General features: G+C 38.0%; 1 protein-coding gene across 2 annotated transcripts in view; it reads left to right on the forward strand.

Annotated features, from left to right (window-relative positions):
- The first annotated feature begins 2064 nt into the window (after positions 1-2064).
- Gabrb2 (gamma-aminobutyric acid type A receptor subunit beta2) overlaps positions 2065-24080 on the forward strand; it is a 216687-nt gene continuing 194671 nt past the window's right edge. Inside the window, exons 1-4 of one of the 2 annotated variants that reach the window (XM_006971617.4) lie at positions 2065-2334; positions 3476-3701; positions 3832-3923; positions 4870-4937. In XM_006971617.4, coding sequence (XP_006971679.1) covers positions 3625-3701; positions 3832-3923; positions 4870-4937 — 237 coding nt within the window. In that variant the 5' untranslated portion in view covers positions 2065-2334; positions 3476-3624. The remainder of the gene's footprint in view (positions 2335-3475; positions 3702-3831; positions 3924-4869; positions 4938-24080) is intronic. The other variant, XM_016005044.3, reaches the window with a different exon arrangement.

Genomic DNA, 24080 nt, shown 5'->3' on the forward strand with positions numbered 1-24080 from the left:
GTTGTCACTTCCTGTTTATATGGCAGATACTCAAAGATGACTATGAAACCAATTATGAGTGCTGACATTTTGCCCAGTGATTTTACATTTTGGATGCTGGATCACACAATCCATGACTCAATCAACCTTCAGATTGCATGTGATTTTCTTTTCCTGTTTCATATTTTCCTAAGTAGGTATACCAGCAAATCTTTCAGAGTCTTGGGACTACAGTAAGATCTGTTCTAGGTATGCCCATCTTATACCTTATAACAATAAATGTATTATTATTATTATTATTCCCTGTAGTTATTGATAAGAGATATAAATGACAGCTACCACATAGAGGACAAACAAGATTCCTTTCATCTTTTGACATTTTATTTTCTCATCTTTTACAATACTCTTTTGATTTTCTTCAAATGTCTGCTCCTTTATTCTCTTCAGGCAAATTGATAATAATTGCATCCAATTTCTGTTCTTTCCATCTTTAAAGATGAATGCCACTCAACAGTGTTTGCTTTCTTGTCCATTCATTAAAGTTTGCTAATATGTGTTAATCACATGACAAATGCTACTCAAACAATTGCATCATTCAACAGTAATCCAGTGGAGAAACCAGTGTTAATATTTATTTAGATTAGATTAATGAAGGAGACCACAGTTTAGAGACATTAATGTCTTGCAAAGTTGTTTCTAACTGTTTGGGAAGATCTATCCATAACAGATCTTCAATATATGCTTGTCTAGTCACTCACTGGGTCACTGCTATTATTTTGGGTGGATGTGAGGATAGCTTGGGATTTATTTTGTTTTTTTGAACTTCTTTCTTTCAACTCAAACCAAAGAGAACCTTCCTGAAGGTGATAGATGGACAAAAAGGGTAACTAACAGAAGGAAGGCTGGTTTTTGAGATTTGTTTTTAAGAAAGAAGGAAGCTTTCTAGGACTTCATCATTAGGTTACATTGTCTGCTAACTACTTTTCGAATCTTTTGGTTACTGAAACATATTTCTCAATCTTCATTAAATTTAGCTTGAGTAGTAGTTTTCCTGTAAGAGCAAAGATAAGGAAGAGAAATCAGCAATCCTTCTCTGGCCCCACCCCGTGTGTGTGTGTGTGTGTGTGTGTGTGTTTTCTTTGTATGGGCTCCTGTATGTCTCCCAGCCTAGCAGTTCGCCATGCAGTACATCTGTACTGTGTTTATGGCGCTCTTCCTTACCTGTCTGTAACCTAGAAACTTCCTGGGACTATGAAAGCAAACAGCTCTTTCCCTCTGGTTTTGTCCTCCATCCTAGGGAAGCTATCAGATTCCTGCTGACAACCATCCCTCCTCCAGGGTTCCCTTGGAGTCACCTCTCTGAACTGCACCAGGATGACTCTCATTGTCCCGGGGCGGTGGCGGGTGGGGGAGGCATGTAGTATGTGGGTCAGGAGGGAGGCTGGACCTGGCCACAGTAGGGCTTCAGCTGGGAATCTGCAATGCAATACCAGCTGTGGAGCCTATGGGACGTGGGTTCCTGCTCTCAGCGGAGACCTGCTGGACCACCAGCCGGGTGTGATCTGTGTGCTTTCTCTCTGACGGGCGCCGCGGGCGCTTGGAGGTCCCCCGCGTGGCAGCAAGGAGCTAACAGAGCGTGAGGTCCTGGATTTAAGAGTTGAGGCTGTCTAGTCTAAGGGTTAGAAACACTGCGATAAAAGCGCAATTTGTTTTCACCCTTCACCTGAATGACCTTGGACATGTTCTTCAGATTCTATGTGCCAATTTCTAAACCCGTAAAATGGGGACATTAAGGTGTCAACTTCGAGCTAATATTGCAGTAAGCATGGCTTTCTGTGCATAGTAGGCGCTCTGGGTAAATGATAACAAAGCTCAGTAATAGATACAGGGGTCCAGGACCCAGGGTTGAGCTCCGCCTTTCCACCTATTCATTACCAAGGAGTGTTTCGGGTAGTTGGGAATACCTGCCCTGTTCCCTCCCCCTCTCCAAGATAAGCCAGGGAACACGATTCCGGGGCACCCCAGTCTCGATGTTCTCTGCAACCTCTTCCACCATCCTACCCCCCCTCCCCGCTCCCGCGCCCTGAGCAGAGGAAATGATTTTTTCCGTGAACTGAGTCTCAGTCTGGTGTCGGTGGTGATGTGCCTGGGGCAGTAGGAAAGGGGGCTAAGAAAGGGAAGAAGGGAAGTGGTGGCGTGGGGAGAGGTGACTTGGTGGCTCGGGCGGTCTCGTGCCTGCTTTCTGTGAAGCACTGGGCTTGGACGCAGAGGTGCAGTTTCAGCTGGCCGGAACGGAGCGGCAGGGGTGCAGCTCTGTTGGGCCACAGTAGTGGGCGGCGAGCTCGGGCGGGTGAGGTAAGGAGTGGCGGGTGGCTGGGACCACGATCTTGTGTGTGTGTGTGTGTGTGTGTGTGTGTGTGTGTGTGTGTGCCTTGCGTGTGCGTCCGCGAGGCGTGGGGGACTGGAGGAGCGCATCCCACCCCTCCACCCGCCCTCGCGCTTGGTGCCTCTTGGCCCCGCACCTGCGCTGGAGCGCCAGTCACCCTCTGTCCCTCACACCCCCACCTCCCTTGCCCCTCAGTCAAACCTCACCCTGCCCACTCAGAGTGCAGAGTCAGACCCAAAGCCAGTGAAGCCTTTGCCTGACTGCTCCCCTCGCCCCCTCCCCCCTCCTGCTATAAATAGCCAGGCTAGCGGGTCAGGAACATCACAACGTCAGAAACCAGGACCCCGAGGTTTTCTTCTTAGGGAACAGGGGGCAAAGGGTGAGCAGGAGGAGAGAGAGAAATCGCTCGTGAGTAGTGAAGAAAAAGCTTGTCCCTTGACTCCCAGGAAAGAATAGCGTCTTTGAATTCCTGTATCCTTCCTCTTGCTTCTCACCCTCTTTCTGATTCTTTCATATTCTCAATCCACTCCCCACCCCACCCCACCCCGCTCAAAATCCAACATTTGCTCAGCACTCCTCCCATTGGTTTCTCGTCTCCTCCTCGGACTCTGGTTCCCGCTGCTCCCCTCCCCACTCTTAGGGCTCCCACCCCACCCCCACCACCTCCATTCGTCCCAGGCAGGGGACTGGTATTAAGGAAATAAAGTTCAACTCCTCGTCCCTTTCAACCTGCTCAGACCAGGAGTGGGACTTCAGGCACCCATCTCCCCAGCTCCTTACACCCCATACCTCCTAATCTTTGTTTTTCATATTTAAGGACACACACACACACACACACACACACACACACACACACACACACATACACACATGCAAATACACATCTCCAAACCCCACCACCCGTAAGGTACAAAACTACCTTCTGCAACAAAAGAAACTTACCAGACGCTCTGGTTGCTTTTGTCTTAAAGAAAAAAAAACAACAACAAAGATTCTACTTTGGATGCACTTCTGGGGTGACAGTTTAATATTATTCAAACATGTACATATTACATACATATATGCTTTTCTTCCCTTTTCCCCTTTAATTTTTTTTTTTTTTTTAACAAGGAAATCTCGGTCCCCGGCAGCCGCCGCTGCCCCTTTGATGTTTTGGTACGCCGTGCGCATGCGCTCCACATTAGAATTACTGCACTGGGCAGACTAAGTTGGATCTCCTCTCTTCAGTGAATCCCTCAATCCCATCAAAAACTAAAGGGATGTGCAGAGTCCGGAAAAGGGGCTACTTTGGGATTTGGTCGTTTCCCTTAATCATCGCCGCTGTCTGTGCTCAGAGGTAAGTGGCTTTTTCCTTTCTCACTTGTCAGGGCTCTGTCTGCATACCTCTCTGTGAGCAGGGCTGTTGAAGATGCCGTGTGTGCTGGCTTCTTTATTCATTCTTGTTTATTGTCATTTTTTTTCTTTAGTGTCAATGACCCTAGTAATATGTCGCTGGTTAAAGAGACGGTGGACAGACTGTTGAAAGGCTATGACATTCGTCTGAGACCAGATTTTGGAGGTAATGGGATTGCCTTGCAAATAAGAAACAGCCTAGCTCCAGCCGAAGCTGTCTTTGGGGCTTTGTGTGCGCTCTCTTCCCTCTCCTTAGTTGTGGGTGCATGTGGTGTATGGAATGTTCCCCTATTTTACCATGCTGAGAAACGACCTAAACTTCAGCCAGTTTGTCACTGTCCAGCACTTGAGAGGTCTTTTAAAAATGACCCCCTTAGCGTGTAATCAGACTTGGTAACTGCTTTCCATCTCCTTCACCATGATAAATCTTTGTTGCCAGTCTGAGCTTTCCTGAGATACAAGCCCTTTAAGTTTACTTAACGGTGTGTCCAGGGCTGTCTTGTAATACGAGTATTTTTGAGGACAGGATGTGCGGGGAGTTGGCTGAGAGATGGCCTGAACTCCCTGTGCCCACCTACTTTGGAAGAGTTCTGGCCATGGTTTAAAGTGGCTCATGTCTGGGTACTCTCCAGTCCTCTAATGGCATAGGAGAGAATGGGGTCTGGGACATGGAGAATAGAGATAGCAGAGGGAGAGGACATCTCTCTCTGCAGCCCCAGATAAGCTAGTGTGAAAATTTAATTTTGCTTCAGACTCTTAATGGGACTCAGAGAGTTAAAACCTACACACAGAAATGTGTGGGTAAAAATGAGAAGGAGGGGGTTTTCAATGCACACATTCCTAGGGCTACAACATTCTTCTGCTGCTGTGAGTTGTATGAATTCCCATGCTGAGGCATCGACATGTGTAGACACAGCTGGAATGACAGTCCCATCAACACGTGTACATATTCCTAGAAAAGTGTTCCCTCATTCTTTGTGCCAAGGAGTAGGAAAGTGACGAACATGAGGATTAACTTTAGAGAGGGGGTTTTGGTAGGGTTCCTAGTGACAACTCTTGTCTTGAATGACTAAGTTCTGAGAAGTCACGTGACTGTCCATCTTGGTTTGCAGGTCCCCCTGTGGCTGTAGGAATGAACATTGATATTGCCAGCATTGATATGGTCTCTGAAGTCAATATGGTGAGTATTAATGTTCATAGCTATGCCTCTGCAATCCTTCATTTGGGGATGGGGCAGTGTAGTCACTGGGGGTGTGGTATGCTTGAATATATGTATAGTATGGGGACAAGAGCATGGTATTATTTTGCCTTGGAATTCATGGTATATGTGCTTATAGAACAACTCATTCTGGTTCTTAGCACTTTTATTTTTTTTCCAATTTGGATCCAACACTGTGTCTCAATACAGAGTGAGTACTGTAGTGGGTAGCGACCTACCTATCACTTAATTTGTGAGTTACGCCATTAAATAAATATCCTTTTAACTATGTGGAGTGGCCAAAATAATTTCACCAATAGAGTACAATACAGCACACATTCACTTGTAAAAGGCAGCAGTATGCTGGAGGCCCCCTGCAGACTCTATGGTTCTGACAGCTTCTTGGAAGCCTCAGTTTGTCAAGGGACAATTCTGGGTCTGGAGATAAGTCATGGGAAAAGGGAGATTTGAATGTGACAGAAAATGTATCAGGGACTCTGTCTTATAAACTAAACTGTAACAAAGAGACTAACTAATTGATCTTGGGACATTGATGCCCACTTGTTGCTTGGGAAAAAGCCTCTTTATACTTAATGACATTCAGCATCCCCACCCCCACTGCTCTCCATCTCCTTTAACCCCTTCTTGCTATCCCAATGAGATAAAATAAAAGCTGGCCACTCTATTTCCAAAAGGTAAGCTTAATAGCAAGTGCACTCTCTTATTGAATCAGCAGTGTTATTCATCATGTGTACCATGCTCCTACAATTTACAGAGAGCCACACTCAGTACCTCTTTGGATAAAGAACAAGCACTAAGAAAGAGGAGTGTGGGAAGAACCTGTGTTCTCCAACAGGGAAGCACTTTTGGGGGGGTTTGCTTCATGCAGGAGCGCCCCCTGCTGTCCATGTTGGAGCACTACGGACATGCATGACAAGGACAAGTGTCCCAGATTCCCCCACTTAAGTCAGGGGCATTTCTCCAGTGAATTTCTCTCTCTCTCTCTCTCTCTCTCTCTCTCTCTCTCTCTCTCTCTCTCTCTCTCTCTCTCTCTCTCTCTCTCTCTCTCTCTTAGAAAGTCTGTCTATATATGCTGAACCTTAATGTAATATTCCAGTATTCCTTTCTGATCTGATAGCACACAGCACAGTTCAGATTGTTCTATGACACCCTCCTGTCCTCCTGTCTGCAAAGTGGACGAATAATTAAAGAAGGAGATGAAGTGTGTAATCTTTTATACAAACACTTCTATGCCAGCCATTGGGACATGAAATTTAGGACATACTAATTAACTCAAGAGGTTTGAAATATTAACCTAGGTCTCATCTCAACTTGACAGAAGTTCCTACACTCCCAGAATTCAAAGAGGCAACTCATATAGCAATCACAAATGCTGGGCAGAAATGATCTAAAGGTGTCATAAGATTCTGACCATTTTACAGAAACTCAAGGAGGTTAATCAATTAATTCAGCAGTGGTTTAATAAGAAAAATCACATTGTAATAGTTGTTTTATTGTATGGTACATGAACACAGAAAAAATACAATATTGGATGACTAGGAAACACACAGGTGATTTCCCTTGCATGCATAGAGAATGTCTTTCTTAAGAAATTTATTTCTCAGATATGCAAATATTGACTTTTGTGGGATTTGAGAAGTATGTCAAATAAAAATAGAAAATGTCCTAATCTGGGTACCTCCATGATCCTAGGTACTTGACTCTAGATTGAACTGCTAACTGCTAACTTGAAAGTTATATAGAAATCAAGTAAGGTTTTGTGTTTTCTAAGTATGATTTCATCAGGCTAATATCTCATCTATTTTCTTTTTGATTTATGCCCCTCTTCTATAATAAAATACTATTTTACCAACTCCTTTAAAACATCACAAAATTATATTTTGTAGAAGTATAAGAAAAGGCATCTATGAGATGAGGCAATGCTCACTAAATGACACCAGGTTATGACAATAGGTTAGATAAGAACTTAGGTGCACTATGACCTTACATGGGGTATAATGGTAAACTTTTTTTTCTTCATGAATTTCATTGACATTTCCCCCCTGCATGCACCATTTTGGAGAGGTATCAGAAGTGGACACAATGCCAAGACCTGCTAGTCAAAATATAGATCCAGCTGAGGCAGGGTGTCATCACTTTGAGCTATTTACTGTTGCAGAGAAGTCATGGGATGTCGAAAGTGCAAAAATAAATGTCAGCTTGTAAATGGGACAACATTGTAGCATTAATGATTTGAAGCAAGTGTGAAAAATTCCAAGCCAGATTCCTTTCTTAGCTTAATGCTGACACTCATGGATTTGTCCAGCCACACTTTGAGCTGTTGAAAAACTTATATTTACTTCAAGCTATCAGTCTTGTTGACCTAAAACTAAGAATATTTTTGTAACATATGTTGCTATTACCTTGTTTCTAAATATGGTTATTCTCTTGGAAGCAACAGATGAGTTAGACCCCCATTGGTAGCTCAATGTAAGATGTTAATGCATATTGTATAAAGGCATATAAGGGTTAGGATATTTTAGTTATATTTAGTATCTAAAGAATGGTTGATTATTTATTTAAGTGCAATCTCAACGTTGATTAACACACACATTTCTTCCTCAATATGGCTTGTGAACCAGTACCTAGTAGCTGTAACTTTTAGTATGGTGCATCTGCCTTTGAAGAATGAGAGTCCCTAGACCATTCACTCATTTGAACTGAAAGAATAAAAGTCTGTGTTGAAGTGATTTTTTTTGTTTTGTTTTGTTTTGTTTTAAAGATGACAATGGTATCTTGATCAAAGGTGTTAGATGCCAGCTCCATTTCTTAGTCACCCTGAGTTTATTCACAGTCAAGAAGGTCTTAATTTCCTTACGTGTCGAAGGAGAGCCCTGTTCTACCATCCCAGATAACTACCAGAATTAGGAAAGTGGCATTGGCTGCACTTAACTTAATGATGAGTGAAAACCAGGCAAGCACTCAAGGTACCCGATACCCATTCCTGCTGCTGGCCTATGTTCCTGTGCAGTGGTCGTGCGCCTCATTAGGTTGCTGTTTCTTCATGGTTGAAATAAGAAGGACACATTTAATTGATTTCCATCTCCAAGTTACATGTGTCTCTAGTTACACTTGTTTGTTATGGTAACTGTTGAATACATTCAGGTTTCAGAAAAACTTTAGAGAAATATAGAAAAACATTAAGGAAGTTGAAAATTTCTAAACAGCGTGTAATTTTGAGTTCCTAGGAGGGTGGTGACTGTGTGGCAGGCTCTTGACTTGGGTGACCATTACTCAGTGGAAGATCTTTGGAAAACATGATCTCAGTCAGAATGCTGTTAAGCAGGAAGCTTGGCTCTGGAATGAAATATTTTTAGATGTCTTGGTTAAATTGGCAGGAATCTTTTTGTTAAGATTCTTTGATGAAAAGTGCATTTTACGATTCAAATTTGGCTCTGAGAATTATGGACCAAAATAGCTTTTTTCTTCATTTGAGGCAGATTCTTCATTTTGAAATGGCACATTTGCCAACCAACTGAAGCAATATTTCACTTTTCAGGAAAGAGTTCTAGTAAACACATTCACAAAATTACCTTTTTATGGAATGGCAAATGAAGAGAAGTAATGCTTTAAAAATATACAGATGTTTCTTGTATCGCCAGCTGCACAGCTTAAAATTCCATTCAAGAAATAGTAATTTAGCAGTTACTATAAGCAAGATATGTGTAAGGCCTGATGGACAGAGCAACAAAGAAGATCACCACTCTCCTGACCTCATATAACTTTATATTTGAGGGTGCATTACTCGTCCATTCTGCCTCAGGTTCCTACATTTGTTTCCCTGAGGCTTATCTTTTCTTTCAGACCTTTGTGGAACAGCCAAGCAGGTGCCTAGTGTTCTTTGTCCACCATCAGTCTCTTGTCACTTCTTAATTTCAATGCTCGTTTAGTATTTGGCATGTCAAGTTGGCTTATTGGCTCCGTAGTTCACCTGTCCACTTCTATCTTGCTGATGAATTACATCAAAACAAATAATATTGTCTCAGCCAGCATGGGACATTTCCAGCATTGAATGAAGAATCCATTTTCAAAGCAGAAATTTGTTATCATTGCCTACCACCCATAATGTATATATGTGGGGAAATAAAGCATAGAATCCCAGTGCTTGATTTGATGACATGCGCCATTTAAAACAACAATGTCGAGTGAACCCCAATGTCAAGTGGTAAGTGTTTTGAAGGAGGACAGAACATTGTAGAAATATAGAATAATGATGAGCTACATAGAGGTCCAAATAGAGATCTGGGGATAGGTGCTCCAAGCAGAAAGTAAAGCTAGCATAGGAGAGAATATGGCAAAGGAGAAAGATATGGTGTCAGGGGTTTTCTGGGAGCTTTAAAAAGCTGGTGTGATTCTGGGGACCATGGTGAAGCGTTGGTGATGTAGTCATAGGCAGTGATCAGATTATGCAGAGAATGTGCATGCATGTGTGTGTGTGTGTGTGTGTGTGTGTGTGTGTGTGTGTGTCTGTCTGTCTGTCTCACGCAAGAGCTTGTTATTTTTTCCAAAAAGAGTGAGAACCCATGGAAAAATCTTAACAGAATAGCATAGTCTGACTCAAACCTCTAGAAGATGGATGTAAAGTGAAGGAAGCAAGCAGAAGTGGAGAAAGGTCTAAAGAAGATATGAAAACTAACTACAAAGGCTAGGAATCCTTGGTGAGTAATATGACCCCATAATGGAGGAGATATAAAACCCATTCACTTACAGATCAGAAATGGTAGGGTTTAGATGGATCCCAGGATTTTGTCTGTGTCGTTTATTGCTATGGAGAACGTAAAGGCAGTGGAGGGTAGAAGAATGAAGTGAGGGTGTGTTCAGTTTGAGCAATGCTGGGTTTTCTGTGTGCATGTAGCATTCAAGTAGGGATAACTGGTAGGTGACTGAGAAATGGAAGCGTACAGCAGAGAAAGAAGAATGGTTGCCCATGGACTGGAACACTATGGGAGGTAACTGGGACTTATGACTATGAAGGGAAAAAGCAGGGAAAGATAGGTAAAAATGGGGGTCTGTGAGCACTGCAGTTTCCATGGTAGAAAACTGAAAGAACTCAGAAAAGAGACTGATCAGCAGATAAGATGCAGCCAAGAAGTGACTGGTGCAAGAACCATCAGTGAATGACCTGGAGGCTGATGCTCATGAGAGTTTGAATGAAAAACAAGTGGACAACTGGGTCAGGTGTTACCAAGATCAGTTTAGAGAAGTTGTGAGATTTGTCTCTCAGTCATGGTGACAGGAACATATTAACAAAGCACAACGAGAAGCGTTTCAGTGATTGGAGGCCAACTGCACTTTTGAGGAGAGGAAAATGGCTAAAAAGAAAAAAAAAAGAGCCATATGTACATTAGAAAGAAATACCTTTCAGGAGGCAGTAGGTAGAAGAGCCAAAGCGTGCTTCACTGAAGACTTTCATGCTTTCTGTGTCTCAGGAGACATTTTCCTAATGAGAAGAGGAGGCAGGATGACTATTGTGGAATAGGTAATGGGGGTCGCTAGGCTAACTGAAAAGGGGATGAAGCATAAATGGATACTCAGTGGCCGCAGTTTGGATTAACTGTAAACAAATTACGTGCAGAAGCTCTTCTCAGCGTTGGCACATTACCCCCTTCCTCCTCCTCCTTTTCCTCCTCTTCTTCCCCATTTTCTCTCTACCTCCATTCCCATTTTCTTCCTTCCTCCCCACTTTCCTCTTCTTCATATTTGTTCTTCTTTTCCTCATCAACTTCCTTCCCTTCTTTCCCCTCAGGGTTTTCTTTTACTATTCCCATTCCTCTTCCTGCTGTTCACCTTTGTTTGCATCCTTCTTCTCTCCATCTTTTTTCCTCTTCCTCCTACTCCACCACCTGTGCAATGTTCAGCAATCACGATAGTCATCACCGTCTCATTAATATGATAAAATAATTATATCCACTGTTTACCGAGTTTTTATGCGGTCATTGTGTTATTTCTCATTATCTCATTATCCAACCTCCCAGAAAAACAGATCATTACAATCAACTTATTTAGGAAAAGAGAAACCAGAATTGCAGAGATGAGGAGTGACTTTTTCAAGGTCACACAGGCAGCAAATAATCACGCTCACATCTCTCAATATTAGCATCTCATTTCGATTGTCCTTTTAATATGGAAAAGTCGAATTCTTTGGTCATCTTCGTTCCACCAGGACACTGTTTTGTTTTAATTCTTCTGAGGTGTGTGCGTGCGTGCGTGCGTGCGTGTGTGTGTGTGTGTGTGTGTGTGTGTGTGTACGAAAACAGTGGATAGGTTAAATGAACCAGTCATTTATGAGATGTTACTGTTACTCCTTTCCCTGTGTTTGTAACACCTCAGTCTAACAAGTCATTCCTCTACTCAGGTTCCTTATTCAGTGTGTATTGAATATGGCCAAGTGACTAAAGGAAGATTCATCTAAGATCTCAAGCAGTTGAGGAAGCTGATTGTATAGGGTTAACTTCTTTCATTGTTAATAAGTGTCAGTCATTGACATGTCTAATTGTATTTTAGTGCTTCAGTGATGTGAGTCTGGTGACCATAAAGGTTACTAATTTATGATAAATAATTGTCATCAGTGTTGCTGACTTGATTTTCAAAAGCTTTAAACTGTTTTAATGATTTCAAGCTGTGGGTAGGCACTGCATGAAAAGACAATACCCTTTCATTTTCTTTGTTCATTTTTAAGACCCCTGTTTCTTTCTGTTTTGTACTCTTCCATCTTTCCCACGTGACCTGAACGCAATTCCATCACAATTTCTCTTGCTGGGTATTTAGCAAGGCTTTGCTTGAATGGGAGGTGAATTAAAGATCTGACTATGGGCTTACACTGTAAAAAAGGCAGATGGAGGGATCTTTCTTCAATGTCATAATTTAGAAAGGCATCCTATATTTTATTTTTCTCCTAATCCATTACACAGTTACAGAATCCCTACAAGAATATAAATCAGAGGAAACACTTTTTGGAAGGATGGGTTCTTGTTTTTTATTCATTCAGAGCATCTGAACTTTGGCACTCCTGGTATGGGGGATCAGCTAGCTCTCTTGTGGAGGGTTATCCTGTGTACCATAACGTGTTCAACAGCACCTCTTGCTTCTATTTATTAGATGCAGGAAAACCAAAAAATGGAGAATCTGTTGTGTTAAGAATAGCATGCTTTTGTCTTCAAGCAAAGAAGGAAAAGCATTCTTACTGAACGATGTTTTTTTCTGTATTTAATGGCCATTCTCATTTATGTTCAGAAGTCTATTGTGGGTAAACTATTTAAAAACACACAAAAAAATCTGCATCCGTGTTAGTTCTTTCAAATTGTTTTCATTTGTGTTCATTACATTTTAATTCTTGTTCTTATTCATATTTTGCAGAGTGCTCTTAGTTATTTTATGGTATTATAGAGTGCATTTTAATTTAATAGGACAGAAACATTTTTACAATTATGGTGATGAGAATACATACCATCATTATCACCAAGGCAAACTAGTGTTTGTATGCATTCTTTCTATAATTTTGTAGATGTGCAAACATATGAATATATTTATTGATCACTGACCTGTTATTCATTGACTGCTATTAGAAAAACAATCTGTTGTATCTATTTAATAGAGGTATACAATTATGGCAATTGATTCACTAAAAAAATAAAAGAGCACATAATGTAATTTTATGCTTCATTAATAATGATAAACAAAATAGGCAGAATGGAGAACTGTACTAAAGCATCAGTATTAGCTTGACTCATATCTACACAGCTATGGCATTCTGTGTTTTTCTAAAATTACTGTGTTTTTGGATGTATACATGCACTGAAACTGATCATTAAAGAAGAAAGCAATGTTTATGAGATTTAAAAGATATAAAACCAAACTTCATATGTTTCTAGTCATGCATCTAATTTGCCAAACATATACTATATTATATTACTCTATCATATTGTATATTACTCAAGGAGATAAATGGGTTGTCACAATCTATATGGAGGATTCTGGAGAGGTGTTTTGCCTGTTGGCTTTTGCTGGCAATTTTGTTAACATGCTCTAGGCATTTCTATTGCCAACTCTCATTTCCTTGCTCTGTAAGTTGGCACCTAGTGTCCATTTTCCTGCCAAGAGGTCTTCGCTAAAAAGTAATTCTCAGGCAATTGAAGGTGATATAAATTTCCTTCTAACACAACAGCAACAATTAAATTAATGAAGTTTTAAAGGTGGATTAATGTATATCTTAGGAAAGGGATATGTGAGTAAGCTGGGGAGGAAGACCAGAGCTTGGGAAGCCAGCCTTTGCAAGTACTTCTGATGCTCAGCACAGGCCTGACGATCTCAAGATGTGCAACCACCAAGGGCTGAATTTTTTGACTGTTATTGGACAGCTTTTTGGAAAATTTTCATAAGTTCTGACTAAACATGTCCCTTGTTGGTAAGGTTTTATCATAGTTATTGAGGTAGATTTTACATTAGAGTTAAGCCTCTCTTTGCAAAATAAAATTCGTCTTTATTGCAGAAGCTGAAAATGAGAGGAAGATAGAGACCATCTCAGATGATGAGACAGGAATGTGAACATGCAATGCACAATGAAATGCTGAGGATTAATTCATACTGTGACCTTCTAGTTTTTCTGTGTTAGCAGTCATGTCTTCTGAGTGTGTGCCCAAAACCTGATTTAGTAAGTGTGAGGCAGAACTTCACTTGTTTGAGAGCTCTCAGGAATCACAGAAGTAAACATTGTTAGAGTATGTCCTTCTTTTAGAAACACTAGTTTACAGTGAAATTAGAAGTGAATTTGGTATTTTCACCATCAAAGGCAATGAGAAACAATTGACGAGTCTCTAACTATGATGAAAGCTTTTGCAACAATAAAGTGTGCTGCTCTTGTCAGAAGACCTGATTTCCATCACCAGTGCACATATCAAGTAGCTCCCAATTGCCTATAACTCCAAGTCCAGAGGATCCAATGTCTCTGGCTTCCTCTGGAACTTGCACTCACATTTGCATACCTACACATAGACACACATACCACGTGCATGCACATAATTAAAAATAAAATATTTTTGAAATGTAAGGTCTGGATGGTTAAGCACCTTAAAGATGAGTAATTTTTCAGCACCCAATTTGTTCAAAATTATTAATCAAAAATATTTAAAAATATTTATCTGTAGGTTTTTACATGGCAGTGATGTGACTCAGCATTGCATCGCTATGGTAGAACCCTGAATGAAGCACGAGACTTTTATCTTGGCTCACGGTTTTAGAGGAGATAGTTCATAGTCATTGGGCCTTGATACCTGGAGACTATAGTGGCCCAGCAGCCCATGGAAAAAGAGGCTTATTCACCCCATGGCAGCTGAGCAGGTCACACTGCTGGTGACCAACCTTCCCCCCTCTAGACACCACTTCTTAAAGGCTCCACTCCCAGCTCCCAGTTACTACTTTACCCTGGAGACCGAGGCTTCAACATGTAAACCTTTGTAGACATTTCAAATCCAAACCCTAACAAGACATTTTAATTAAATAAACAATTAATCAAATAAATAAATAAAACTCAGTTTTCCCGCCATTATTTTCTTTTAAAATTTAGGTGGAACTATTTCTACTTTTATATAAATCCTATTATTTTAGTCTCCTATTAAGTCTTCCTCATAATTATTAATATAGAAATACTCATGTTATTTCTATATCTGTTATAAATATATTTGTGAATAGTTTACATAACTTATTTTATATTGTTATCTGAGAGCATCATAAAATCACTGTCACATTATATATTGATATGCACAGTTTATATATTGACATACAACAAATTTTATCACTTTAAATCTACTAATTAATAGATTTTGTTATTTTTGGCCCATCACTTCATTTTGACAGGAAGAATTTACTATTGATAATTATTAGAGCTTTTAATCTTTTATAATAAATACAAATTAAAAACTTCATTCCACAATGCCAGTTTCATGTTCATGCATTTTCTGTGAAAACTATTGCTAATATTTATTTTATAAAGGTGTTACAGTTTCATAAGGGGCTCATGGTTGTTTGTATGTAGATGAGCAATGACATTTGTATAAAAACATGTTATATATATACATATATATAAAAACATGTGTATATACATAAATATACATATTTATGAATGCTAAGGTGCCTAAATACATTGTGTAAGTCCATAATTTAGTAACAAAAATTATATTTCATAATTTTGACTACATTTATGCCCATCATTTTACATGGCTCCTTTTTTTCTGGGATTTCTCTCAGTGCTTAATACTATATAGAAAATCATTTATTTTATTTTAGATAAATTACACAACACAATTAATCTAATAACTGAAAGAATTAGCTGCTCATTTTTATAGATGCACAGACTAAATTTTGAGTAATTAACCTGTCCATAGTCACATGATAATAAAGGCCACCATCACTGCGGTTTAAAACCTTGGGCTGTTTGACTCTAACAATATATATATATATATATATATGCCAGTGTATTTATGCACTAATATATTATGAAACATACTCAAATGTTATATTTAAACAGGATTTTATTTTTTAAAGACCTGTAATATTTTGACTCTATTCTCATTTCAATACTGGTTTAGAATTTTTCAATTTCCATGAAGATAGGAATCTTGTTAATAATCATGTAAAATTCAGCTCACTTTTTTTTTCTGTATATTCTTTTGTTAACAGCAACATGAGGTAGTGGAACTTCAAAAGAGAAAATTAAGTATTTAATGTTTTCTATGACTAAATCCACATTTTTCCTACCTTGAAGCGTCTAACATCTGAAACAGAAAAAATAGTATTTTTGAATGTTGTTTACTCTTCTTACGAAGCAGGGCTTGTTTATTTAAAACAAAGCTTTGCCTATTCCTGTTGCTTTGAGACTGTGGTAAATTAGATTGACAGTGAACTGTACATTTGAGCACCTAGACATTCAGTCAATTACAAAAATACTTTTTAAACATTGAGCATGCTGAGTTCTCAAGAGTTGGACTTCAAATCTTTTATTTTCTTCTCTTTGTTTGGACTTCAAATCTTTTATTTTCTCCTCTTTTGTTCATTTGCTAAGGGAGGAGATGGCCAAAGTTCTGGTCTTGTGCTTTCTAGCTAGGCATGGTCTATGACTGCAATGTGTCTCAGGAAAACTCTTTTCACCATTAATCTTGAATGAAATGAACTATGGGTTCATTAAAGAAGCAACACAAGCAAACTTTCCTGCACGGCAAAGAGCTTTAAGTATGACTGAACAGCTCATCCCCATTTCTGTACTCATTCTTCAGTTCTCGTTTGCTTGCTGGTTTTATGCTCTTGTATTTGAAAGATGATACATAGAGAAGAGAGTAGGATAGATTGAGGGAATGATGAACACAGCAGGCTTGTACCCTTGAGTCTGAAGCATGTCTTCACTACCTAGGATAAAGAAGGCTGTGGTTTACACTATCACTGACTCTTGCTTGGTATGAAATGTATGAAGTATGCAATATGCACTACATAAGGATGTGTCCATAACCCAGAATTGGCTTTTGATTTATCTCTTTCTCCTCCCTCCCCTCCCTTTTTTTAACTTTACCTAAGCACTTGCATATGTGAAACACACCCTCTTCCAATGACTCCACGCCCAGAGTTTGCCCTTTTGAATTTAGATAATATAGAATCAAATGTATTAAAGTATATGTAGATTTTCTTTGTTCTTTGAAGCTGTAATACTTCATAAAAAACAGTTGAATTTGAAAGAAAATTAGAGATTCACTTGGTAAATGCACTGTAATTTTGACCTGTAACTGGGAAATTATTATGACTAATTTTACAACTCATTTTATTGATTAACATCTATGATACAGTACAATTTTAAATTCATTTCTTATTTAAAAAAACTACGAAATAGGTTCTACAGTCACATTCTGTGGATGTGGATTGAGGATTTAGAAGATGAAACTAGGGCCTAATTACAACCAGGACAATACAGCTCTATGTGTGATGCTTCAGAAAGTGTTGGGAGCAGAGTTGAAGCCTGCCCCTGCCCCACCCTGAAAGTTTTTCTCATGTTAATTGAAAAAGAATTTGCTAAGAACTGAGTGGATGTGCACTTGCCATAGTCTCCAAAGGTGAGGATTATTGGTCTACACTTCAGCTTGGTAGGCAATCTTTGGGTAGTCCACAAAAATGACATGAGTAAAAGATTTTAAAAAAAGTTTGTTACACTGTGAAAGCATATAGGCTCAGTCAGTTAGCTATGAATTCTGCTAGTAATTATCACTTTCAGCCCCAGTAGGATTTGTGAGTAAATTGGAGATTATAATTTATATTTTTCTTAGCTGTTGTACATTAGTTTCATTCCTGAGAAGTGAATTCAGTTCTTGCTCAAAACAAAAATGTGCTCAGAAGAAAGTATTTGCTAATCCTGGGAATTAAGAGCAAAATTAGATTTTGATTAAATTTTAGGAGAGACTCTTAGAGCCAAGAAAAATCAGCCCTCCACATCACACTTGCCATTTTTATGGGATGACACCTCTCTCAGAATGCTCTGGTGATTAGCATTTCAGTTTCTGCAAAATAATAGCTACATGTGTGTCAACTCAACTCAAAAGACTTCAGTTTGAGCAGATGTATTACTAAGTTCTGGAAAGTATATATTGTAGAAAAACACACATATGATATCTTTATCTTTAATATACTTTATCTAAATTCCACATGGATTGATAAGAACAAAGTCAGAAAAAATGCCATGTATATTCATAATTCTCTTTGCATACACATATATTTTACATAATTGCCAAGTTATATATTGTGCATATTTATTTAGAAAGCTGAATCCTTCAGTTGAAGTATGCTATCAAATATTAACAGATTAATTCTACACTTATGAAATAGAATTTATACCAAAAGGAAGACACCAGAAGCCCCAAATTTATCCTTTATTTGTAGCTGATAAAATTTATATCATGGGACAGCTTTCCTGAGTTCTAGAGAGTAGTTTTTTTTTTTTTTAATTTGCTAATGGAGGAATTGAAATGTGTACGATACCTTTCAGTTACATTTTATTTGTAAATTCTTGTTACATTTTATTTGTAAATCAAGTTCATTTCTCTGCCACACAATTTTCTCCATATTTTAGGACTTTTAAAAATCTGGATGCTTTTCTTTTCTTATTGCCATTAAAATATTGTTTTCTGAAAAGCCATTTCATGCACCAGGATAAGTCCTGGTCCCTAAGAAGGTTTAGTTCAGTCCCATGCATATCCTCCCCCAATCCTGACAGGTTAGCCTTCACACACAGAGGAGGGGCTTGGCCTGCCTCACCTCAGTATGCTAGACTTTGTTGACTCCCCAAGGGAGGCCTTACCCTCTCTGAGGAGTGGATAGTGAGAAGTCAGGGGGAGGGAGAAGGGGAGGGAGGTGGAACTGGGATTGGTATGTAAAATAAAAAAAACTTTTTTTAAAAATAAATAAATTAAAATATATTTTTCTGGCCAGAAAAAAAATGACATTTGCATATGATTACAATTAGCAAAATTAATATAAAAATTTCAGACTTTGTAGAAATACATTTATACTGTTAATAGTAAATATATTGATCATAAGAAATAAAATAGGATAGTATTATTATGCTTTCAGGTATATTTATGGCTGTCAGCATTTTGTTAATATCTTTGGATGCTCTATATAGTCATTTTAATGATTGCATATAATTTTAATATATACATATACTATATTTATGAAATCAATCCTCCATGGATGAACCTCATTATTTGGAGTAATTTTTGCTTTGCTACCATGAAATAAACAATATAAAGTACTTATATATCTTTATATCAGGTATACTTGTAAAATTATTTTTTCTGCTTTTAGATCTGTAATCTTCACTCTGTAATTGATTCATTAATATTTACCTGTACTTTGGTGTTAGTAGTAATTTTATGTTCAAAATAATGAATCATCCTCATTATGTTTATATTTATTTTAAACTTTCTTATACTCACTCATTCTATATATATATAACATATATGTATCACTATTTTATTTGAAATATTAAATTGTCCTGAAATTTCTTATAGATCAGATTAGGAAATTTGTTTCTCATGGGTTCCCCCATATTGAAAAACATGACTTTTCCTCCCTACTGCCCCAGTTTACCTATATTCTTTAATGTGATTCATAAAAATCTATAGTTTTCTTTATGTGAATCTTGCAGATTTCTAAACTTATATTTCAGTACTTTAGATTTTTATGAATAGTCTGGATGGGAAATTTTACATTCAATTTTTCATTCTTAGCCAAATGAACAAATGTCAAACAGACATCTCAGGAAAAATCACTATTTAGTTTTACCATTCTTGCTACCATTTCTAGCTCAGTCTATGGTGAAATACCCCTGATGCCACTAATGTAGTTGCACCCCCTCCCACCACACACATGTATGAAATTGTATGTGTCTTTTAAGGGAAGTCTATTATTAATCAACTTAGAGATATAAAAATATGACTGCTTACTTTTAATTTCAGTTTTCTAATCTGTCCCAAACAACTAGCATGCATTGCCACTGAGGACATTGTCTTAATGCCCCTTGATTGTCCTTTAACTTTATATACTAAAATATACTTTTGAATTAATTGTCCCATCTGTACTCCTCATGTTGTAAACTTACTAAAAATAAGAACTTCTATGAATATAGAAATCATGATTATCACTATCCATGTGCTGTGTCTACATATATTAGCAATGACTTGGAGTACAGTTGATTTATTTACAAATTATAAGGAGGTGATATCTTATGCTAAAATAGTTCTTATCAGAAAAATAAAATAGTGCATCTGACACTCTGTACACAAATATTACCTCATATAGTTCTTCCATAGTAAATGGCTTGGCAAGATTCAACATTAAATCAGAACTGGCTTGTGTCCTGTGAGCTGGTACCTTAAAAAAAAAAAAAACAAGGACCATAAAAACTCTCCCATCACAGTAGTCTAAGGCAATCATTGTCTGGCCACATTTATTACCATGACTTGATAGTCTGATTTATTGATCTGTTTTGATGGCCATGATGACCCATTTAGCTCATGATTTCTAGAAAACACCATGAAATATGTAACTGAAGAAAACACAGTACACATTTAGATTCTTAGATGGTGGGGTAACTTTTGTTTTAGTTAAGTCATATGCCTTTGAGAAACGGACAAGAGATTAGAAGCTATAGAAAGGCATCACTGTTTCATTTGTTTGTTTTGTTTTGTGTGTGTTTTCCTTTTAAATACACAAAATGCTTAGTTTCTTTTTAATAGAAATTTTACTAATTCTCTGTGAATTTCATAACATACCTTTTGATCTTATTTGTCCCCATTACTCCTCTCTGATCTATCCCAACTTTCTGCATACCCAAACTTTGTGTCTTGTTTTTAAAAATAGCCTTTCAAGTAAAATTATGCTTCCATTATATTGCTGGTTTTGGGGCCATCCACTGGAGCATAGCCAACCTACCGCAACTACATCTTTAAAGAAAAGTAATTCTTCTAGGTGAAGTCTGCAACTCTCAATAGCTCATCTTTCAGCAGTGGGGGCTCATGACCTCTTCCACTCTCCATGCGGGAGTGTTGACTGCCTTGATCCTTTGCAGGTTCTTACCCAGGCAACCACAGCTAATATTCAATAGCAGCTGTCTTGTTTTGGTCCAATTCTTTCCAGTCTTTGATTCTTAAAAATCTCCCTTCAACTTCTACAATAGTCTCTGAGCCTTGAGGTGAGGTGAAATATAGATGTCTTTTGTGTGGCTGAGCACTCCACTGACACTATTCTCTGCACCTTGACAGAAGTGCATTTCTGCACTAACCACTGTCCAATTCACAAAGAAACTTCTCTGATTATGGCTAAGAGCCACAATAATCTATAGGTATAGAGAAACTAATTTAGATGGCAGTTTGATACTTTTGATACTATGTTCATTTAGCAAGATATAATAATAATAATAATAATAATAATAATAATAATAAATAAGTTTGCCCTTGTACCAGTGAGTTCCCCAATTAGGAGTTCACAGCCATTTTTACAATAATATGCTTGTATTTCCTCTGTGGAGTGGGCTTTAAACCGGGTTCAGAAATTGGTTGGTAGCCTTCCTAACATTCCTGCCACTATTACACTCATAATCATATCTTGCCATGCAGGTTATTGTTAAGTTCGTAAGGTTCACAGCTTGGTAAAACTTTTGAATGTGTGCATATACACTCATCCATTACACAAAAAAGAGATGAAAAAGCATTAAATGTATCTTGGAGTACATATGTTTTGCACTATTAATGGAGATGTTCAAGTATTTCTGTTAAAGCTTGCCTTTGTTTATACAGTTGGCTGAATATGTTTATTACTCCATTTCTAGAATTTGTTACACCTGAGATTTTGTGTTTATTCATTATTTCATCATAATAGTTAAACCTAATTTTTTTGTACAATCCATCACTCATGTTCAGCTCTGTGCTTTGATTTAGTTTGCAATTTTGTCTACAATTTCAGTACATAAAGTTGAGAAGTTTGCCTACAGGTGGCAGGTTAGATACCATAACTATCAGTTGTTAATCAATTATTAAAGAATTCTGCATCATCTATCATCTCTAAAATCCAGCCAAGGCAGTCTTTATTTTGTATTCCAATTTTCTTTGTACTTAATCATGAAGTTGTATGAGCTAATAGTGTATGGATGCTTTTAACACTGTTAATATTTTGATTATTACAGTAATTAAAATCAGGAAAATCTTAACTCATTGTCCATATACATTTTATCTCACTAAACAAATATCATCACAGTCTTTTAGCTATGCTTCAGAAGTCAGTACCATTTTGTTTCCTTGACTATTCTAACCATATGCAGGTTGAGCTCAAAAGAAATCTGACTCATGGTTACATAAGAAATGAATTAAATTAATGTTAGAATAACCTGTAATCTCTTTCATTAGTGCTTCTTGTGCTCAGGAAGTTATGGCACAACCAAATTATAGTTTTATTTAGAAGTTATTATCGCTTGCATTCAACCAGCAATTTTTACTCTAGGATGTTTCAGTTCAATTTGGGAATTTGCTTTAGAAGCCTTTGTGCTGTATTAACTCTGCATTCCTTTACTGATGTAAGACTCTGCATGTCAGTAAGGATGACAGTGGTGTATCAGGAACCTTCAAGGGATGCTTCTTATAGTTGGCCAGCAGATCCAACTCAGTGTTTTAGCCAGCAGCATTCCTTTCTGAAGCTTGTATGCTGAAATTATCACTAAGATTAAGAAAGAAACTAAAAACCAGAGCTAAACAGAAGCACCAAATTGTACATAAAATGTGGTTTAATAGGGCTTAACAGTGAATAAATATGCCTTAATATATCAGATGTAAGAAAAATTAACTATTTTATCACAAAGGCTACAAGCCTTTGAAGTTTCTTTCTTTCTTTTTGTTATTTTTTTTTTAATTTTGTTTTGAGATAGGGTCTCACTGTGTATCTCTAGCTGTTCTGGAACTCACTATGTAGACCAAGCTGGCCTCAAACTCACAGAGATCCACCTGCCTCTGCCTCCTGAGTGCTGGGATTAAAGGCATGCACCAACTACCATGTTCCACTCCTTTAAAGTTTCTCTTTAAAATATTGAGAATTTTTGATATTGGTCAATTTCTTTTAAAGAATGGAATGCAACACAATCTATATTTTACTGCAGGACCAGAATAAAATACATTTTGTAGTTACTTCTACAACTATTAGACATGCATTTTGTTTCTTAGAACTAATAGAGGCAAGTGAAATTTTGCAGTGTGGATGCTTTTTCTTGGATGTTTTTATAAACATGGTTAACAATGCACTGCCCATGAATAGTTTGGCTGTCGGATCTTGTCTCTTCATGTACTAGCTATGCAACACTGTTTAAATTAATCGACTTATTAGACCATCAGTTTCCCCACCAGTTGTATGAGAACATGAATGGTGTGAACTTCAAAAGATTATCCACCAAAGTAAATAATTTAATATACATACTTGACGTATTAAAATTTCTGTGCATTACAATATATCTACAAATAGTATCCACTAAAATATGGCACACAGCCAGGCTTGGTGGCATATGCCTTCAGAATTCCAGCCCTTGGAAGGCAGTGGCAGATGGTTCTCTGTGAATTCAAGACCACTCTGTCTACATAGTGAGTTCCAGGCCGGTCACAGGTACATATTGATACCCTGACTCAAACAAAACAAAGCAAAGCAAAAAACCCAAAATATGATATACGTTAAATTTGCATGGTTTCATAGGAATTTCAAAACACACCTGACTTCAGCTTTCATGTATGGGCAGCAAAAGAAGACAATCATACCCTGAGAAGCGCATTGACATTAAGGATCAGAGGAGCCATTCCATAGAGAGGTACTAGAGTTAGATCCAGCAAACCTACATTCTAAATTTATCCTACCTTCTCACTAGTGTGTGACCTTGAGTCAATCTTTTATTTTTCTTTCCCTGAGCCCTGGTTCTATTTCTGTGGATGCATTAAAGGATTAATATGCTATACCAGTTGAGAATTTTTTTTTCAAAAAATGGATTAAAAATGCTAGATGGTTTTAAATTCTTAATTTAGCAATCATACATGGGCAGAGCTAGGAAGACAAGAGCTTTTGTTATTCGTGATGAAAAGGGAGATAAGAAAAGGTGTTATGCTGTCCATTAGAAACTCAGCTCGTTCCTCCTGGATATTTTGTGATTGTTTTGTAGCAGGGCTTTGTTGATTCCACAAAGCCTCAGCTGGCTAATCCTCCCAAGGTGTTCCATCTGCAGGAGTCTGCAGGAGATTTGTTAGGTGCTAATATTTCCATATGCTAATATCTGTTCATATGTCTGAAAGAAATTCACTGAATAGCTAGCTGAAATTCGAAAGAGGACACTGACTCTTCTCTCAGCTCTTTGTAAGGTGCTTTTGTTCCCAAATCATATGTATCTAATCTTAAATGTGTGATAACACCTATGGGGCTTTTAAATACACATCGGGCTAACAAGAGCTTCATCTTCAAAAGACAGAGTTCCACAGTTCATGTACAGAAAAATAACACCTTTTTCCCCCT

The sequence above is a fragment of the Peromyscus maniculatus genome, chromosome 8 (assembly GCF_049852395.1).
Source record: "Peromyscus maniculatus bairdii isolate BWxNUB_F1_BW_parent chromosome 8, HU_Pman_BW_mat_3.1, whole genome shotgun sequence".
NCBI lineage: Eukaryota > Metazoa > Chordata > Mammalia > Rodentia > Cricetidae > Peromyscus > Peromyscus maniculatus.